General features: G+C 37.5%; 1 protein-coding gene across 1 annotated transcript in view; it reads left to right on the forward strand.

The window, feature by feature from the left end:
* The window catches only part of PDGFC (platelet derived growth factor C), a 204,446-nt gene that overhangs the window by 176,298 nt on the left and 6,274 nt on the right, over window positions 1-21,874 (forward strand). Inside the window, exons 4-5 of the mRNA XM_019441162.2 lie at window positions 14,262-14,469; window positions 19,504-19,721. Coding sequence (XP_019296707.1) covers window positions 14,262-14,469; window positions 19,504-19,721 — 426 coding nt within the window. The remainder of the gene's footprint in view (window positions 1-14,261; window positions 14,470-19,503; window positions 19,722-21,874) is intronic.

Raw genomic sequence — 21,874 nt, forward strand, 5'->3', positions numbered from 1 at the left:
ACAGAGCCAGACGTGGGGCTCAAACTCAGGAACCGTGAGATCATGACCTGAGCCGAAGTTGTCCGCTCAACTGACAGAGCCACCCAGGTGCCCCTGCTCCTTTTTCTTAATGGCTCTTTTTCTTTTCTACTCACTTTGCTGAAACTTCTAAGGGTACAGACCATCTGTTTAAGAACTACAGTGGCTTATTTGTATCCCTCTTCCTTCTTGATCTTTCCATCACTCTGATGTTGCCGTCCATCTCCACCTGTCAGAATTCTCCTCTCCTTTGGCTACAGAATTGCTAATGCATCCAGGGCACCCCAGCTCTCTTCTAGCCCTTTTGGCTGATCTATTTCAGGCACCTGTGCGGGCTCCTGTGCCTTAGCCTAGCATCTGAATATTGGAAATCCCAATTTCCTCTCTTTGATTATTATCTTCTCGACTCATTACATTTGTTCTGGTTTTCTGTGGCTCGAACTAACCTTATATATGTTAATGATTGTTACTCTCTATCCCTATCCAATCCTCGGTCTTTAATGCCATGGAAATGTCTGCAGTTGTCCATTGGACATTTCCATGCCAATACTCCGTAACTCCTCTGCTTAAAATGACCCAACCTGAGCCCTTTCCTTCTTTCATCCTTACCTATTTTGTCACTCAGCTCATTGTCTCTAGAAATATTTAATATCTTGCTGGGCTTTTCTTTTCTTTATTCCCTGTTCCATCACCTGCCAATTCCTGTTGATTCTACCATGGTGACAGACTTTGACACCCTTCCCTTCATTTCTTTTCCTCAACGGTGGTCATCAGATTATAAAGCATACTTTAAAAAAAAATACTTCATTCATATTTTGTCTGTCAGATTTTAAAAGCTCCTAGGGATCAAAGTTATCCGAGGGACATAAGACTTCACCTCTGCTCTGAAATACTTTATGGGCAAGTGGGGGAGAGAGGTACAATAATTTCATTTCGGTGTACTGGTAGAGATGTTGCAGAGGATAAGTAAAGGGCAACCAGCATGGCGGTAGTGATCTGGAGATGCAAAAGCATGGTTAGTGAAACCCTCCTGGAGGAGTTGACTCTTTACTGATCAGTCACCTTTAGCCAAACGAAGAAGGGAGAAAGGTAATTCTTGACAAAGGGAAACAGCACATGCAAAGGTTCAAAGCCTTCTTTATGACTGCTACCAGAGTCCTCCCACCTCTTTCGTCAGCTCCTCACACAGAAGAGAAGTAGAACTTGATGATATCCCACCTCTCTCAGTCTCTTTGGATTCTCCTGCCCCTTGCGGATTAGATGCAAATTCCATAGCTTGGCGCACACACAGGCTTCCTAATCAGTCAAACCCCGCTCTCCACCGCCGGCATCCTCCCCTACCAGCACCTGCCCTCCTGCTCCCCTGCCCCCTGCCCACCCCACTGTGGCCGTGCTTCAGCCACACTCTTTCTCTGCCTTTGACCCCAGCGCTGTCCTTTCTCCCAGCTCTGGTTCTTTGTAAATATCAGAAGTGCTGCCTTCTAATCTGTGTGAGTGTTTTCTTCTTCTCTGATCCCAACATGAATTTTAACCTCTTCTTGTAGGCTCCCCTTAATTCTTCCGGGTGGAATGAAGTGCTCTCACAGCACTTAGTTTTTAACCCCTGTTGTAGTCCTTACCCAAGGGATACCTGTGTACCCACCTGAAGATGAGAACAGCACAATGGCGATTTATCTTCATCATCTCAGTACCAGCACATAATAGTCATATCACACTTTGTGAGATGACTGCACTTTCATCTGCCCCCAATTTCAAAATCATACCTTGCTTCTAGCAACAGGAGGAAAAGACTTCTCAGGTGTGTTTGGGGCTAAAGGCAGCAGCAACTTTTCACAAGAATATTCTACGCTGTCCTTGGCCATGGGTGATTTCCCTTGACCTGCCCAGAATTCTGACCATGTGACACAGCTTCATTTTAGTGTAGTGACCAGTGTGAAAGGACATAAGGAAAGAACATAAAATAAGCGTATACTTTTCTTTTTCGGAAGTGTTCGGATTTGGAGATGAGCATTGAAGACTTTATGGCAAAATAGGAATATCACAGAGTGATTTAAAATGTAGAAGGAAGTGACCTAGCACTTGATAACATAGTTGTCATCCATATTTTCCTCCATCATTGAAATGAAATTCACTTTTTGCTGAATAGTTACTTTAAAGGAGTTTGTTTCAGTACAATCCCACACACTGTAGTTAAGATAACAGTTACACAGGGGGTCTGACTAGTGAAATCCTACATTTTTGGTGGGGTTTTATTTGTTTAATTTCATAGAAAGACTTTATAGACTAGAAATAAAGATTCCAGAAACTGAAATTAGAGATGTGAGCTAAGGACATTATTATATATATTTTTAAAGTTCCTCAGCATAGAGTTGTTCATGGCCATAAACATACCTAGACATGCATTCACTTACCTTGCTGTTGTGAAATTCCTGTTTGTCCCCTGAGAAGAACTACTGAATATAAATCTGCTTTAACAGAGAAAGGAGTTTGAACAAAGATTTCCCCTCTGGGGCAGAACAAGTTCTGATTTGCCGTGTCTGTGTTATAAGAATGTTGGGTGGGGATATCAGTGAACATTGACTAAATAGGTAATGTCATTCCATACGGCACAAACCAACATAAATCATGAACTAAATTTCTTAAAATATTTTTTTTATCTTGACTAAAGTTGATATAATATGATTAATGCAATGCACGATAAAAACTGCATGATAATGCCTAATATATATAAGGCTCCATTTTTATTAAAAATTTAAATTATACTATTTTACTTAATCTTTAAAACAGTTTTCTAAGGGAAGTGATACTTTTCTGTGCTTTGAACAGTTATCGCTACAGACACACACATAACTAAGATGTTCACCGTGTAATTTACAGAAACACCCAGTTTTCTTGGCTGGTGGGCATGGCTGTCCTACTCTGAAGAGGACATAATTTATATCATCTGCAGGCTGTGGAACAATTACTGAGTGCCTTCTGAGCAGATAGAATGTATCCCAGGGCAGGATGAACAGCCACTTTCAGAAGGCATAATGGGTGAAAAGACGTGTGTAAAATCTGTACCAACTTCTTCCATCAGGTTTTACTGTGAGTAATCAATAGAATGTTTAAAATAAAAGCCATGATTTTTAAAATATGATGTTTAAAAACAGTTACATATTTCTAGAAAAATTAAAACAATAAAAATATGTCTACCATTTGTGGTTGAAAGTGTAAAGCTCTGTTATTTCATTCATTCGACAAAGACAAAGGCAAAAACAGGGAGGCCAGTCAGATTATTGCAGATGGTAGCCTGGATTATAAAATGGTAGCCGTGGAGGTGATGAAAAGTGGTCAGATTCTACACATAATCTGAAGATAGAAGCAAGATAATTTGATGTGGGATGTGGAATGTAAGCAAAGGAGAGGTGCAGAGGATGAGTCCAGATGATGGAGTTGCCATTGCTGTGATAGCAAAAAGGTGCAGGTTAGACATAGGGATTTGATGCTGGTCAGCATGTAAATCACGTGCAATGCTTTGAAACTGTGTGAGATCACCAGAGGAAAGAATGTAGACAGAAAATAGAAGAGGTCCAAGCAATAAACCTTGGAACACTCCAGCACACAAAGGCAAAGTGATCAAGAGGAACCAGTAGACAGAGCTAAGGAGAAGATCTCTTGGGATAGGAAGAAGACTTAGAAAGCTGCTTGTAAGTTAGGACAAAGACTGAGAAAATGGACCATTGGATTCAAGCTGGTGTGGGGGCAGGAGGAAGTCATTGGTGGTGACCTTTCTACTTTATATACATGTGAACTACTTCCATTAGATAGTCTCATTTTACTCCTCACAACCATGTCCTGAGGGTTTTTTTTTGTCACTGTCTCCAGTTTCAGCTACATGCTCCCACTCTTACACTGTCAAGCAATTTAAAAATACATAACTGTACCATTGTTTCTTACCCAAGGAAGGTCTTCCTCCCATACAAAACTCAAATGAGGTTGAGGGTCTTATCTGACTATTGAATTTATTGAACATATAGTCGAAAATATCTGCCAATATAAGGCATCATTTCTCAGCCAGATCTTTACAAAGCATTCCAAAAATTTCCCTTATTGGCTGTTGAATTGAATAGATTGAATTAGGATAGATGTTGAACTAGAAGAGACATTTCTATAAGAGAGTCTTAGGGATTTTGGTTCAAGGTGAACAGTATTGCACGTGTTTCAGTGAGGATGTGTTTTTCTTCTAACAGTTCTTAGTTTACATTCTCTTTCAGTTGAAGTTTCTTACTATCAATCATTTCTCGAGTACTGTAACAAAGCAAATTTACAAACACTCAGTATAATAAGATTAGGAAAGAAAGTCCTGTGATGTTTTGTTGTTAAACACTTGCAGCTGCTACATGTTGTTTCAGCTTTTTATGGCCTGTCACATTTTTCGATTCAGGGGAATAATTTTTAAACTCTTAGTAGAAAAAAAAAAACACCCTTAATTTTGGCTTCCCACAGATGCCATTGTGGAAAATGTGCTTGGGAGTATGTTATTTAGTTGTCTCATGGGATTCTAGTTTTCAGTATAGATTATTACTTCTAATCCACAGTTTTACCTAGGAAGTGAAAAACTGTGTGTTAATGCTGATTCCCCAGGCCGCAGTCAGCCTGCTCCCTGGCAGAGGGTTGGCTTCTGTGAGACCTTCCAACCTAAGGCATTAGCATCAGGGTGAAATTATTTAATTGAGGTGCCTGCAGACCGCAAACACTTTAGGTGAGGAGGATTTGAGGATAACCATGCCGGAATTTGTCAATGTAGTCAGATTGTGGTCATTCTCCAGTTTCATGCTGATAGGAAAACGGAGCTGGTAGCAATTATTTCATCCACTGATTGAGTAAGAAGCTGTGCTTATGAACATCAACATTACTTTTTTAAAGACAACATTTTCAGCACCGCTAGTCATCTCTTTTTCCATATTTGGGCCCAGGCAGAGTCCTGCTGCTGCTCAGGGTTTGCCCGAAACCACAAAGCTCTCAGCGTTTAAAGGTCAGGGTCAGGTTTGAGCCTTGAAATCACTGCTTTTAAAAAAGTTCTGGATGATAAACATTTCTCGCTTTTCATACTGGCCTGTCACTACGATTGGTTGCATAGATATGTCAAATTTTTCTCAATTACCATGCTCTTTTAGTCAGAACTTCTCATATTAAGACTTGACGTGAATACAACCGGCCACCTTCCCTAGGATTTCTCACTTAAATCTATAATCTGCATTACCCACACAGTATTAAAACATCTGCTCTTGAGGCGCCTGGGTGGCTCAGTTGGTTGAGCGGCCGACTTCGGCTCAGGTCATGATCTCGCGGTCCGTGAGTTCGAGCCCCGCGTCGGGCTCTGTGCTGACAGCTCAGAGCCTGGAGCCTGTTTCAGATTCTGTGTCTCCCTCTCTCTGACCCTCCCGTGTTCATGCTCTGTCTCTCCCTGTCTCAAAAATAAATAAAATGTTAAAAAAAAAAAAAAATCTGTTCTTGAGTAGGAATGCAAGCATTTGCTTTTCTGTGCTGGCTTAAGAATAACTTAAAAACACAACCAAGATAACTTTTTGGATGAATTCAGATAAGAACAAGGGGCAGGACAAAGAAGTGTGTTTAAATGAATTGTTCCAGGGCATTCTTGTGTCTTTACAGAACCTCCCGTCAGTTGTTCCTGGCAGGCATTTTTGTCTGTGTGCCCTGTCTGCTTCCTAAACTTTCGAAAAGTCAGACCTATATACATGATACCAGCTTGACATTCTGTAAATGATATTGAAGTCACCTTTACGAAGGGATGTAACAAGACTGAACTTTTTTTTCCCTTCTTTTAGAACACCTGGATTTTTATTTTGTTATTCGTATTTAATGTCTGCAACAAGAATAAAACCTAATCGGCTTTCCTAATCCTTCTGTTAGGTATGAATGAAGTGAAAGGCTCCTTATCAGTTTGAAAGGTACTGAATGCAGAGGGCTAAGAAAGCTGCAACGTAAATCTTGGTAGGCACCAAAAGTTTTGTGGTAGTTGCTATGCTACTCAGAGTAAACATTTGTATGTGTGTATTTGTCCAGGGAAGATTCGTTGTAAATGTTATATTTTTAAAATTGCACTCGCCACAAAAATCCTAATAAAAAGACAAGCTATGGGTTTTTTAAAGATAGGTAACTATTTATTGTGAAATTATAAGCAATTCAGATAGTACTGTTCCAAACAGGAAGTCGGCTTTTCTTTTTCTAAAAAAGGAAAAGATGATAAATGCATAAAATATTTAAAGTAGCTGTAGTAAAATACAAAAACACTAAAAATGTTGATTTCTCCAAAGTTAACAATGGAGAAGTCCATCAGAGGACTCATTCTTGTAGCCAAACTTTCTGTGTTGAGCTCGTAACACTGATTCTCAGATGGCCATAACTGGATGTGAACCCAGGGCTGCCTGTTATTTTTCAATAATAAAAGTAGAAATATATCCATTTTTCAGTTATTTTTTTCATGTTAAGTTCACTTTAAACATTTTTTTTAATGTTTATTTATTTTTGAGAGACAGAGACAGAATATGAGTGGGGGAGGGGCAGAGAGAGAGGGACACAGAATCCAAAGCAGGCTCCAGGCTCTGAGCTGTCAGCACAGAGCCCGACGTGGGGCTCAAACTCACGAACCGTGAGATCATGACCTGAGCCGAAGTCATGACGCTTAACCAGCTAGCTGAACCACCCAGGCGCCCCATTAGTTCACTTTTTATGTTCCACGCCCACCAGGATTTGTTTGATGTGGGGTTGGGTTATTTATGTGATTCACAATAGCAGATTCTCAGTTTGGCTTTGTTTTGGCAAGAAAAAATTACACTTATAATAGGAAAGGGAAAATCTTTCCTATAATAGGGAATACTCAGCTTATAAAAGTTAAACTTCACCAGGGCAAGTATTTTGGTTTGTTTTGTTTACAGCGCCCACCTCATGAGCTTTTGAATAAATGTTAAGTGATTTAATGGGTATAGTATAAAATGAACCTTTGTTTGCTGCTGTGATGGATACTAAGAAGTCGATGACACCATGCTTTAGCTCGCGAGGACTGCTCTTACAAAGTACCACAGATTGGGTGGTTCAAACAACAGAAGTTTATATTCTCACCGTTCTGGAGACTAGAAGTTCCAGATCAGGGTATCAACAGGATTGGTTTCTTCTGAGGCCTTTCTCTTTGACTTGTAGATGGCCATGTTCTCCCTGTGTCTTTTGTGCATGTCTATAAGCACATTTCCTCTTCTTAGAAGGACCAGTCATATTGGATTAGGGCCCTCCCAAATGACCTCATTTTAACGGGATTACCTCTTTAGAGGCCATGTCTCTGAATACAGTCTCATTCTGAGGTACTGAAGAGGACAACTTTAACATAGGTATTTTGGGGGGACACAATTCATCTCATAACCCAACATGTACCTATATGTATTTGAAAACATACTGATATCAATTCTCTGAACATGAATCTGTTTCCTTCTGATTCTTAGAGCTAGATATGTTTGCCTTTCCATTCATAAGCTAGATATATTTGCCTTTCGAGGGACATTTGCCTTAAAAGGCAAGGTAAACTTGTGTGCACTCTCAGGATAGTAAAAACAAACAAACAAACAAACAAACAATGTAAAATTATGTTAGTTGTAGCAGTGATAGGGCAGTGTCTCCCAAAATTCACTGATAATCTAAAGCAACAGGAAGAATTTAAAGGAAAAAAAAAAAAATAGAGTTCCACCCCATCACAGACTTACTAAGGAATATGTTTTGTTCTGAAGCTTTCCAAAATTTTCCTGAAGCTTTATTGAACTCTTTTTTTTCTTTTTTCCTCTTCCGTTTTTAAAGTGAGATGTAATTGACATGTTACATAGTGTAAATTTAAGTTGCACAGTATGTAACTTTGATACATTTCTATACTGCAGTAAGATTACTGCCATAGTCACATCACATAATGACTTCTTTTTTGTGGTGAGAATATTTAAGATCTCTTACCATATATTACAATACTGTTAACTATCATCATAATGCTGTGTATTAGATCTCTAGTATTTATTAATTTTTAACTGCTAGTTTGTATCAACATCTCCCTACCTCACCCACCCCCAAGCTCCTGGTAACCACCATTATATTCTCTGTTTCTACAAGTTCAGCTTTTTTAGATTCTACATATAAGTGAAATCATACAGTATTTGTCTCTCTCTGTCTGACTTATGTCACATAGTATAATGCCCTCAGGCTCCATCCATGTTGTCACAAATGTCACGATTTTCTTCTTTCTCGTGGCTGAGTAATATTCCATTGTCGATATACATCATACTTTCTTTATCCGTTCATCCCTTGATGGATACTTAGGTTGTTTCCATATGTTGGCTATTGTGAATAATGCTACAGTAAACATAGGGTAAACATCTTTTCAATATCCTGTTTTCCTGTCTTTGGATATATATCCACAAATGGGATTGCTACGTGGTATGGTAGTTCTCTTCTTAGTTTTGTACAGAACCACCATATTGTTTTTCATAGTGTCTGAACAAATTTACATCCCCACCAACACTGCCCAAGAATTTTTTGGTAATAATACCAAAAGCACAAGTAACAAGAGCAAAAATCAATAAGTAGGACTATATCAAACTGGAAGCTCCTGCACATCAAAGAAACAGTCAACCAAATAAAAAGGCAACCTGTGGAATGGGACAGAAAATTTACAAACCACATATCAGATAAGGGGCTAATATCCAAAATATATCAGCAACTCATACAACTCAATAGCCAAAACAAAACCTGATTTAAAAAGTGGGCAGAGAATCTGAATAGACATGTTTTGTTATGTTTTGTTTTGTTTTGTTTTGTTTTGTTTTGTTTTCCAAAGCAGACATCCAAATGGCTAACAGTACATGAAAAGATGCTTAACATTGCTAACATCAGAGAAATGCAAAGCCACAGTGAAATGCCACCTCACACTGTCAGAACGGCTCTCATCAGGGACACAAGAGATCGGGGGATTGGCGAGGATGTGAAGAAAATGAGCCCTCTTGTACCTGATAATTACATAAAATTCTTAAATTTAAAACCCGGAAAGAAACTTAGAGGTGACTGAGTTTAGTAGCTAGCACTTCACAGAGGAAGAAACTGAGGCTCAGAGGGGTTATAGTATTTGCCCAAACTCTCTTCCCTAAATGGGAGTAGCTTCAGGATTAGAGCCTAGACTCACTGACTCTTGATCAGGGCTCTTCTCTCATATCATGCTGTCATTCAGAGTAACTTTCACCAAGAAATCTAAAAGACCTCATTTTGTTTAGGATCCTTCTTACTTCTTAGTACATGGCACTGACATTTTAGAAACGCACTGTTCGACAGGACCCTTGACTGCATAGAGATTTCAGATCTCTTTCTGCTCTTTCACCATCTATCCCTCCAAGTAATTTACCTGAACATCTAGGCTGGGACTAGAGAGTCACCTGGTTGTCACTGCTACCTTGCACGGAGTGGCAGAAACTACCCCCCCCCCCCCCACACACACACACCTTTTTTTTCTGGCTTACTAAAGGAAGGGTATGGATTTAGCTAACGTTATAGCACACCAAAAAACTGTGCTTTCCATTACTGACCATTATCATCCACTAAATATTCTTAGGATGACCCATAACTTAGTAGTAAGTATCTATTTTCATGGTGAACAGAAGAGAGTGAATGAAGGATGTGCAAATCCAATTCAATCTAAGGCACGTAGCCCAACATTAGTATTTTTAAATAGAAGATATTGTTAGAATTCTTTAGACACTAAATGTTGGAGGAAAGGCTATGGCTTAGACTAAAAAGAATAGTTTTTAATTAGAGGAAAAATTAAAATGTAAAGGATCAGGGGGCATTTTTTTCCCCTCTAACTTCTGTTTTCCATTGCTCTCCCTTTTCTCTGAGAATCCCTTAGACCACTTAGAAAAGCAGAACTACAGAAGTGAACGACTGGGTTGTTCTGGAACCAGCGGGTGTGGTTAAGAGTCATGAGAAAGCCCTTAAATAAAAGCAGTGCTTCCTCTGTTCTGTCCAAAGACTGATTCTTTGAACCCGGGGGAAGCAAGGTGATTATTCCCTCCTGTGTTGGGGTGGAAACTGCTATGTGTGTATCCTTATCTTTTTAAAAAATTTATCTTAGGGGCACCTAGGTGGCTCAGTCGGATGAGCATCCGACTTCAGCTCAGGTCATGATATCATGGCTCGTGGGTTTGAGCCCCGCGTTGGGCTCTGTGCTGACAGCTCAGAGCCTGGAGCCTGCTTCAGATTCTTTGTCTCCCTCTCTCTCTGCCCCTTCCCCACTCACTCCATCTCTCTCTCAAAAAATAAACTAAATAAATAAATAAATAAATAAATAAACATTTCTCTTATTTTAATTTAAATATTTAGAAACTTGGAGGTTTATAACACCATCCGATATATGGATGCAGTAATGTATGCCAACTTGTTTTCTTCCAGCTTTTGTCATTTCAGGAGATTTGATATGCTGATATTTCATGGAACCCAAGGTGTGCATATTTTGTTTGTCCAATAGTACAGGTTTCTTTTGTTTTGCTTTTTTTTATATAAATACTTTGCGCTTATTTCAGCAGTATTGATTTCAGTTGGAACTTTCCGTTGCTTCAAAAGGAATGTTCTATGCAGAGATCCTCAAACACGGAAGCAAAATAAGCCATTCTTGGATTATGATCTAATTGAAAATGGCTTAAATAACAATTTTATATCATACCTAAAATGTACATCTGCACTCTGACATCTTATTGAATAATATATTTTTGTATTAGCTTTCTACATTTACTCTCTGTGTGCAGATCATGACATATTTGATTTGTTTCATATCGTCATAATCATGAGTAATAACTCAGTTATTCTTTGAGTATTACTGGCCCTTAATTTCACTTTATATAAACATACATTTGGCTTATATTTTAAAAATTTGCAAAACATTTGCATTAACCTTTTCACATTACAAACGTAATCAATATTAACCAAATTGGTTATATCAACAATGAAAGCTTTTATCATACAATTGTTTATTTATATCCATAATATAGTTATCAATTATAATATTCTCTATCAGAGCAGTTTTGCACTTCTTGGACAACTGAAAAATACTAGAGGTAAACAGAAATGTATTACATTTGGTTTCTACTCTCAAAAGTTGGACCGAATAATTGAAAACATCTTCGTGCTAATACTTTAGCCAGACTCTTGACATTATTGAAATTACATCTTTAAAATAAGAATGAAATCAGTGTTGACCCAAGACTGCCACATTCATTTCTGATGATTATGCTCTATAAAAATGCCTCTCTTCCTGTGGGCAGAGAAGGATCTGCACCCATGAAGCTTATGAGCCTCATCTGGGGATATGCCTGCCGCAGAGAACAGTGGTCCTTTTCTCTTTTCTTTTCTTTTCTTTTCTTTTCTTTTCTTTTCTTTTCTTTTCTTTTCTTTTCTCCCCTTCCCTCCCCTCCCCTTCCTCTTTCTTTCTCTTTCTTTCTTTCTTTCTTTCTTTCTTTCTTTCTTTCTCCTCTTCTTTTCTCTTCTTTTGTCCTTTTTCTAATTTATAAAACAGCTTCTGCTTTTCAAGCCGTGTGCCCACAGAATAGCGCAGAGAGAGGATCTTTTTCAAATTGACACAATTGAGATATATGGCCAACAATGGCCCTGTTATTAAGGAAGTTTTCATGGGTGAATCATGTTTCAAGAAAGGCCATTATAAATGGTAAAGATTTATTATGCGGATCACAGGAGAGAGCTTTGCATATGGGGGACGGAGAGCAGTATTTAGCATGGGTGGAGGTACAAGGTCTGCGATGAATATGACATGTGCAGTAGTTAGTGAAGAGACTGGATTGATTGGAACAAAATGTGCATGTCTTTGATGAGTAGAGGATTAAATGGGAAAGGTGAGCCAAGGTCAGATTGTGAGGATCCTGAATGCAGGGTGAGGAATTTGGATTTTATCCTCCAGATGAGAAATCACTCTAGGCATTTGTCCAGATTCATCACATGATCAGTGATAACTTATTTTAGGTAGATTAACCCGAGGTTATGCAGCACAGAATAAAGGGAATAAAGAAAGACTGAAGGCAAGGAGACAACATTAGAGTCTGCTGAATAGAATAGATTGTTTCCAGTATCTAGCCCAGGATCCAAGTAATAAAGATGAAAAGGAAGAACTTACATGATAGTTTTTTTTTTAATTATTACAACAAATGTTATTTTTACTGGATCTCTAAAAGGAATCCATATTTATTATAAAAATGTTAAAAATATAGACATGTATATTATATACAGTAATGTATATTAAATCAAGGTATATTTATATAGGCTGGGGTTTTTTTTTTTTTGTCATTTACTACAAAGTAGGCATTTCTTTTGTTAATAAAAATGCTTAGAGGACTTAATGTTTAATGAAGGTACACTATTTCAGTTTGAGTGCAGTGCAATTAACATTTGCAATACTATAAATTTAGATTTATTATCAATTTTCTGTTATTGTAAATACTACTGTAATGAACAGCAACCAACACAAATGTTTTATTCCATACTCTTCATCTCTCCTCCTCTGAAAAAAATAATAATAATAATAAATAAAAACAAGGGTGCCTGGCTGGACCAGTTGGAAGAACATGCAACTCTTGATCTTGGGATTGTGAGTTTGAGTCCTATGTCGGGTTTAGAGATTACTTAAATAAATAAGTAAATAAGTAACTAAAAATAATTGGGGCTCCTGGGCGGCTCAGTTGGTTAGACGTCCAACTCTTGGTTTCGGCTCCAGTCATGATCTCGCGATTGATGAGTTCGAGCACACCACGTCGAGCTCTGTGCTGACAGTGCAGAGCCTACTTGGGATTCTCTCTCTGTCTCTCTCTCTCTGCCCTTCACCCCACGCTCTCTTTCTGTCTCTCTCGAAATAAACTTAAAAATAAGAATAATAACTAAGTTAAGCATTTGTTCACGTATTTATTTTGCCTGGTTCGATTTCAGTTCTGATCGACCACTGCCTACCTTTAGTCCACTCTAAAAATTTGTGATTGGAGGGGCAAGTTTGTTATTGAACTTTTCTTGAGATCGTGGCCTCATTTTTGTTTACCGTTAAAAATGATGTATTTTAATCCATTGCTCTATCCATGGCCATTCAGATTACTTTGAAGTTTCTCTATTTCAAACAGCACTGTGATGGATTTTTTTGCATATATTTCCATGTGTACAAATAAGAGGACATAAACCCTTTTTTTTATACAAAAGTGAATTACAGGGACATACATCATATAAATCTTTAATATCCTGTGTACATCCATTAAATCAGCAGCAGTGGATGTCCTAATTTACATTCACTTCTGCAAGCGGAACAGAGAAGTTCCAATTTACCCACATCCTTGGCCATCCTTTCCTTTCAATGCCTGCAGTATCTCCTTTTTTTTGTATGTGAAATAATACCTCGTGTTGTTTTGCACTTCTCTGATAACTAATGAATTTTAGCATGTTTTTATATGTCTATTGGCCATTCAGACTTCTTGTCTGGAATTTACCCATTCTCTATCAAGTTGTTGGAGTTTTTTTATATATTCTGGACACTAATCCTGTGACAGTTATGTCATTTATCAGGGTGTTCTCCCAGTGTCTGTCTTTTAATCCTGTTTATTTAAAAAAAAAAAAAAAAGTATGGGCAAATTTATCAAAGTTTTTTTTTTTTTTTTTTATGGCTTGTTTGTGGGCTACTTTGGCTAACAAGTCCTTCTCCAGTGTGAAAGGCTTTTCGCCTGTGTTTGTTCTAATTCTTAATTCTTCATGGCTTAATTATTTTATATTATGTTTGTAATTGATCTGACACTCATTTGCATAACTCCCTGGTGATTTTTCCAGTTTGAGGAAAATGAAAAGTGAAAAGCAAAAGACAAATCTGGTAAACTGTATTATAGTTTCCATTTTAAGCCCCTAATTGAGCCATGAAGACATTTTCTTCGTATTTAAGCAACAGATATCCACATCCGCCATGGTTTGTGATGATGAAAGTTAATGTCCTTCTCATTGACTGCACAGAAAATTTATTGGAATTCATCTACATGAAGTCTTTGCAAAGCAGTTCTCGTCTATGTTGAATATAGTTTCCTCTCCCTTGCATTTTCAGCCTTAGTTTGCCTAACCTCGTGCATGAGTCCAAAAGAAATACATTGTCATTTTTAAAACAGTTAACGTAAGATTCATTTTGCTTTCAGCAATTCACAGAGGCCGTGAGCCCTTCAGTGTTACCCCCTTCAGCTTTGCCTCTGGATCTGCTTAATAACGCAGTCACCGCCTTTAGTACCTTGGAAGATCTTATTCGGTATCTTGAACCAGATAGATGGCAATTGGACTTGGAAGATCTATACAGGCCAACTTGGCAACTTCTTGGCAAAGCTTTTGTTTTTGGAAGAAAATCCAGAGGTAAGTTCTGTCTTCAGATTCGAACCTCATTTGATTTTCTCAACAGCTAATGTTTCAGATTCTTCTACCATAGCTTCTAATGAGTAGAGTTTAAAATTCTTCAGTGATATATTTAACCCATTTTTGTAACATTTGAGCATATTTGCATAGTAAATGAGAGTGCATACAAAGAGAAGTCATTGTAATTCAGTGGGTTTGGAAAATTAAAAAGGACCGTTTTGCTGAATAATTGTGTCATTTTTTTAATTCAAAAATATCATTTTGATGAAGTCCTCTTTTATATCTCATGAGAATTTTTGCTTATTCAAATCTAATTTGGAAGGTATATTGATTTAGAGACTCAAGAAAGACTGCCTTAGCTGCTAAACCAGGTTTGGGCCTAGAAAAGGGAGAAAAACCAAAATCGTTATCTACCTTCTCCTCATGGGTCAGGATTATATTAATTTCCATCTCCTAAGCCTGCAAACTTCTATAAATAATACCGAAAATAACAGTGGCTCAGCGTAAAACGGGACTAGTAGTTTCCAAGATAGAATTCAGAGCAAGAAAAGAATGACCTAAAGAAATTCCCACCATGGTAATTTTTCTCTCTGAAAGTCTGCCTCTGAAATGATCACTTGACCGTATGAGCCTATCTCCCTTCAAGAGTGAAAGTGTTGATGATTAAACTTAATTCCACGTGGTCAAGAAATTGGGAATAATGTTAATTGAGTCTTCTCTAAGGTTAGTTCATTTTCCTAGTGACGTCGGGATTGGAAAGTATCCATATCAGACACAAATGAACACACAACAGAAATAACTGGCGAATTATAATGCACTCAAAAAAAAAAAAAAATCTCTTTCAGGTTCTCAAAAAGAAACATTGAAATCTATCCAGGATCACTCTAGAGAATGGAATGACAGTTTGGAGAATTTATATAGAAGGAACAAGGTTTAGTTGGTTTGAGCAATTCACAAGGGCAGATTGCACCAGACTTGTTCTTCTAAATCTTGTCAGAAAGAAACCCGATTCCTGCCCTTTCCTGCTAAGAGTTGCAGCCCTTCTGGATCAAGAGCTTTAATCTCAGCAGGTCATGTTCAGACTTGCCCAACCATGATATTTTGCTATGCCAACAGACGTGGTTTCCTTTCAGCAATATTTGAAATTGGTGTTAAAGTACATGGGCAGCGGAATCCTGTCCAGATGCTGAAAGCTGTTACATATTTATAAGATTGGATCTTGATGAATAACTTGATGAATAACTTACGAACACTTCCCTTCCCTCCCACTTAGGAACAGGAAAATGAAGATCTGCAAGGCTGGCTGAAACACTTGTGAATAGAGCCTTTGTTAAATTTGAAGTAGATTATCATGTTGATCTGGAAGAAGGCAAAGGGAGTAAACCAGGTTCTAAGCTCAGATCTTGTTTTTGACAGCTGATCTCAGGATTCCAGCCTAAAAATCTCCCCTCTAGCCATGCCTTTAAGCCTGCACCTCTCCACCTGGTGCTTCAGTGAAGATTTGGCCAGAGGCTAGCATGTATTTAAAAGCATCCAGCACTGAACCAGCTCTTTCAAATATTCATTTAGCACTTTCCAAATTGATGTCCTTTGCAGTTTGCCAAAACTATTAACTTTTTAAGCATACAGTAAGTGTGAGAAAAGCAGTGTATATTTTTGGAACTCTACGTAAACTAAAATGCAGGTGTGGGATAACATCTATATAGACAAAACCAACTCCCCTCCCAAGGGTCTTTCTACAAAGGAACAAGGAGTAAAATGTTTAAAAGCTTCTAATTAGACATCAAAATTGATTTTCCACAGAATAAACATATCACAGTATTACCACATTCATCTTAGAAAGACCACCCTCAGATTGCATTACAGTAATAGAATATCCTTGGGCTGAATATCTTAAAAGAATGAACAAGGAACAAAGTGAAGTGTAACCATGATTTGTTTTCAGTGGGTATTACCTTTTTAGTAAAACTTGCAATATGGGTGAATCTGAACAAGAAAATTTGCACTAGGAAAAACAACTTTAATTGGCGCTATGCTCAAAATCTTCATTCTTTAGAAAGACAAACTTGTCTTAGGGAGTAGTTATGAAAAGGATATAAAGAACCCGAACACCGATTTTGATTTTTCAAATATTTTGCAGAGGGAAACTTCCATAATACTATAGCTAAGTTATTAAAAAAAAAAAAAAAAAAAAAGGTATGTGTTGGACATGATCTTTCTCTTTTTTGTTCTTTTTTTTTTTTTTTTTTTTTGGCATAGAAGCTCTTCACAATGTTTGGAGAATTTATGGAGAATTCATGACATTAAATTATAGTCACATGACTTATTTTAATGAAACTTAGATGAGCTTGAAGCCTTACAAGTGGGAAGCTTAAATTTCAAATAAGATATGCCACATTGAAAATCCTTAATTGTATTTTTTAGCCCGGTGTGGACTGCGTTAATGTTTTTCATTTTTTTCCCCTTTTCTTCCTCTGGCTTAAGGTTTTCATTCATACATTGCTACTGCGGAAAAAGAAAATACCTTATTTTCTAAGTCAGGCTTACTTAAAAAGGGCTTTGACTTTTGTGTCAAACATGATAAATGAGTGGAAGCCAAGTTGCAAGGGTGTTTAAATTTTCACATTGCAGCAGGTATCATAACTCAGTTCACTTGGGAAATCTATCTAACCTTTTATTGTGGTTAAGTAAACATTTTAAAGTGAACATATACAGTCTCATTTTCTAGTTGCATGAAATAGTGTGTTTAACACTGAGGTAGATGAATAGCCTTTGAAGGCTAAGAGCTTCATTCACATCCTAAAGAGGTATAAATCTTAAATCAGCGTTCAAAGTGTTGGCAACCGGCTTTTGTATGTTTGTGCATGTTTTAGACTTTCTAAACCCTTCTTGCCCAGATACTAACTTCTAGAGAAAAGATTCAGATAAACTCATATACAGCTTTCACAATGAAAGAGCAGTATGTACAAATACTGTTAGTTCAGTGAAATGAAATCGGGTGAAATGTGTGACATGATTTAACTCAATTATCTCATTACTTTTATTAGAGATAAGTTGGTCTTTTATGATACTCAAAAGAATGAACTCATTTCCTCTTAAATATTTAAAAGCTTTCCTTCACATGATCAATTTTCAGTTGAAAGGGAAATCTTTAAATATTCAAAACAACGGTTTTCTATTGAGTTGGAAAAAATAATTGTTTAGCTAAATAGGATGTTGAAATGAACCTTTTGAATTGGTATTTCCTTGATGTTTCCTTATACTTGACCAAGGTTTTAATCAACCGTATAGTTTACATGTGCTTATAATTTACAATTGCATATGCATGATTTACAACATGTTTATTGAAAATACTTCCATTGGCTTCCTTTGACATTTTAGGAAAATTTTATCATGTGTACAAGTCAATATAGAATTGTAAAGCGAGCAAGAAGAAAACAAGCACTTGATTCTTAATCACCTTGTCATTTGAAAATTATTTTAAAATACTGGCACTTAATTTTTTTCTTTTTTTTTTTTTTTTTTTTACATTTATTCGTTTTTGAAAGACAGAGTGAGACAGAGTGCAAGCAGGGGAGGGGCAGAGAGCAAAGGAGACAGAATCTGAAGCAGGCTCTTGGCTCTGAGCAAGCGTTTAGCACAGAGCCTGATGCAGGGCTTGAACCCATGAACCATGAGATCATGGCCTGAGCTGAAGTCGGACACTTAACCAACTGAGCCACCCGGGCACCCCCAATATTTTTTTTCAACTTTTTTTGGCATTTAATTCTTTAAAACTGGAGTACATAGTGATTATTATTACTTCAAGTCATCTTTAACCAGAAAATGTATTTCTTTTTTTTTCAATTCTTCTTTATAATGTTTCCCTTATCAGTAAAAGGTATTTAACTAGATTTATTGTATTTAGGTAATATTCCAAATTTTAATAAAATCTTTATTTTTGAAGAAAAATTTCTGATGAATTGTGTGTTATCCAAAACTCTTCAATTTTACTGGAACTGCTATTATTTGACTGTTTCTAGGGAGGGAAAAAGGCAAAGTCATAAGGCAGACATTAAAATTATAAAGTTGCTTATGCTAACAGTTAAGTACTATTCATGTTATATATAAATTCATATTAAGTATGACATGCTATTTTGATATCATTTAACTGAGGCAAGTATCATTTTCTAGTTAAAAACAATGATGCTTTCAGAATTTACTCCAACAATCTGATGAAAGAATATTTTGTTTGGTCTTCACAAGTAGGTATTCTTTTGAAGGATAAAACACTGTATAGTTAACCAACTTACCAAAAGAATAGAGACAATTGTTACAAATTAGACACTTCTTCCCTCCTTTAGAAGGAGAAGAATAGAATTCTGAAGGAGTCTCCTTAAGCTGAATTTCAGACTTTATGAATTACTCCATGCATCAGAAGCAGAGGTTTTCAGCAACCTCGGCCCTTTTAAAATGTATCATTTTTTTTTTCACTCATGGCCTACTCCGTTGTCCTCAAAACTTCATTCTCTTCATGCCTTTTTTACATTTTCTGGGTCTTATTGCCAAAAAAAGTTATGTAAAATTCTGTCTGCAAGTTTCTGTAAGTTGTTCTTCATTAATTGCATGAGCTTCTAATCCTTTTAAAAATTCCATTTGTTTTTTAATCAAAGCATTCATCATTTTACATTCTATTATTTCCTCCAGTGCTCTCCTTGTTTACTGTTTTACGAGGGTTAAAAGGTGTAGCCCTCTTTTTCTCTATAAAGTTTCCTATTTATAGCTCTCCACTGTTTTGTTGGCTCCGGTCTTAATATTGCACAATGGTATCTCTTTATTGGTCAGTCAGTCATAATGAAGCTTTGTTTACTATAAAATGAAAGTCCCACTGGCGAGCTGCAATAGCCCTAAAACCTAGTTAAAATAAGAAGGGATATTGTTGGCCGTATTGTTTGTGAAACAAGATCGGTTTCTCTGTGAAAAGAGTCTGATGAGATGAATTCAGGCTCAAGGCATGAACATGTATTTTTCTTTGCTTCCTTTTATGCCATGTAGTGGTGGATCTGAACCTTCTAAAAGAGGAGGTAAGACTATACAGCTGCACACCTCGTAACTTCTCGGTGTCCATAAGGGAAGAACTAAAGAGAACCGATACCATTTTCTGGCCAGGTTGTCTCCTGGTTAAACGCTGTGGTGGAAACTGTGCCTGCTGTCTCCACAACTGCAATGAGTGTCAGTGCGTCCCGAGTAAAGTCACTAAAAAATACCATGAGGTAGGTGTGTCATTTTCTTTTCGGGTTCCTCCACATCTCAGAAGATAACAAAACTGTGTATCTGCAATGGACTGTTATTCGGAAAGGAGACACAGCATCCGGGGGGGGGGGGGGGGGGAAGAAATAAGGTTCACAAACTAGTTCATGTTTTCATTTTTTAAAATTAGGACCTTTAACTCAAACGTCCAGGCGTTAAAGCTGTAGAAAGCTTGTCCTCTGATGATACAACATGGGCAGTGAGGGTGTCATCTGTCCTACAAAAACGAAAATGTGTTCTGCAGTGGAGAAAATGGGTGAAACTTTTCAACTTTAAACTTTTCCAAATACAAAGGGAAAATATTTTAATTTTTTTTTGTTTTTTTTTGTTTTTTAATGTTCATTTGTTTTTGAGAGACAGTGGGAGCCAGAGAGTGGCAGCGAGAGGGAGACATAGAATCTGAAACAGGCTCCATCTGAGCTGTCAGCACAGAGCCTGACGCGGGGCTGGAACTCACGAACCGCGAGATCATGACCTGAGCTGAAGTCAGACCCTTAACTGACTGAGCCCCCAGGCGCCCCTAAGGGAAAATATTTTAAAGACAGACTTAAAGAAATTATTGTCTATGTTGGAGAAAGGAGATCTTTGATATTTCTTTTTCCATTTGAGGCAACGTGGGCACATAAATCCCAAGTAGATATATTCGTAATTTTACCAATCTTCCTATTATTCATGTTGCCCCGAAAAGCATGTTAAACCCTTTATGGATTCCTTTCATCTTTTTATTCTGTGGAATTAAGGAAAATATAAATATTAAATGTTAGTAATGATTGTTTTTCAGACCTTTGGGAACCTTAGAACTTACACACTCCAAATTGTTGTTATTGCTAGAATATCCCCAGTTATACCCAGCCTTTCTCCAGGAGCGTTGTGTAGCATTCCTATATCAGGAAGCAAAACACTCTTGATGAGTCAGCTTTAATCTTATAAAACATTTAAATTATATCAAGTCAAAATCTGCCCTTCTGACTTCATTTCTGTATCATTGCATCTCATTACTTTTCATTTTTTACACTAAATAAAAGAACAACACAAAATAAATACCTACTAACTAAATGAAATAATTTTTCATGTGCATAAGGACATTAATAAAATTCTTTATCTGTTAGTCATCTAAATATACCCAGCGTCATAAACTGCACTTTATAGGACATGGCTGTCCTACCCTTCACCAGTATTGTGTTGGCAGCTGATAAAGGGGGACAAAAGCATTGGATTCCAATAGACAAGGAACACTGTTTTCATCCTAGACCTACCGTTAACTTGTGACCATCAGCAGGGCGCTTACCCTTGTAAAATAAATGTAAAATAGAATAACCTGTCGGGTTTTTCCCAGCTGTGTTATTCCATGACAATTACTACATTGCAGTCTGTGGAAAGTAATGTCCCAAACTGGCAGTCTGTGATAAAAATGGACTCTTTACCACCATTAGTCAAGTGCTACTTTCGTTTCTACATCCCATGCTTCTCAAGATTCTTGGGCTGGGAATCGTCTCCACTCTAGTTTCAGAAGGAGCTAATCATGAGCTTGGTGGCGCAGAGAGCTCCAGCCAGGCTGTGCCCAGAGGTCAGCCTTATTGCTCCTCTGTGAACTGGGAATCTGGGAGTCCAGGAAAAAACACTAAATACAGTCGTTCTAAACAGATTAAATAAACCGCCTTACAAGCAAGGCAGGCATCAGAATTGATCGGTGACCATGAAAGGATGTGATGAGAATAGGAATTAAGCCAGAGTGATCTTTTCTCACCTAAAATCATTCAGTTTGGGGCTTTCTAAAGCCAGTCCTTATTAAATATGGTATATTTGCAGACCTGATTTAGCCAACAACTTTTGGGTTTATAGCCACCATTCTAAGAGCTATACAACCCTGACCAGTCGTATTAGCCTTTTTTAAACAAGTTTATCGGATGCTGGGTCCACATCATGCTTTCTTTCGTTAAATCAGTCCTTGGGTCAGGCATATCCTCCTCCATCCTATACTTATATAATTTCTTTTCAAATCACATCGGTTTTAGGGTTATTAAGATAAGTTGCCCCAGGCGTCACCTGGGTGGCTCAGTTGGTTAAGCTTCTGACTTCAGCTCAGGTCTTGATCTCGAGTTTGTGAGTTCAGTCC

This window comes from Panthera pardus, unplaced genomic scaffold (assembly GCF_024362965.1).
Source record: "Panthera pardus isolate Hobbes unplaced genomic scaffold, ASM2436296v1 HiC_scaffold_13, whole genome shotgun sequence".
Taxonomy (NCBI): Eukaryota; Metazoa; Chordata; class Mammalia; order Carnivora; family Felidae; genus Panthera; species Panthera pardus.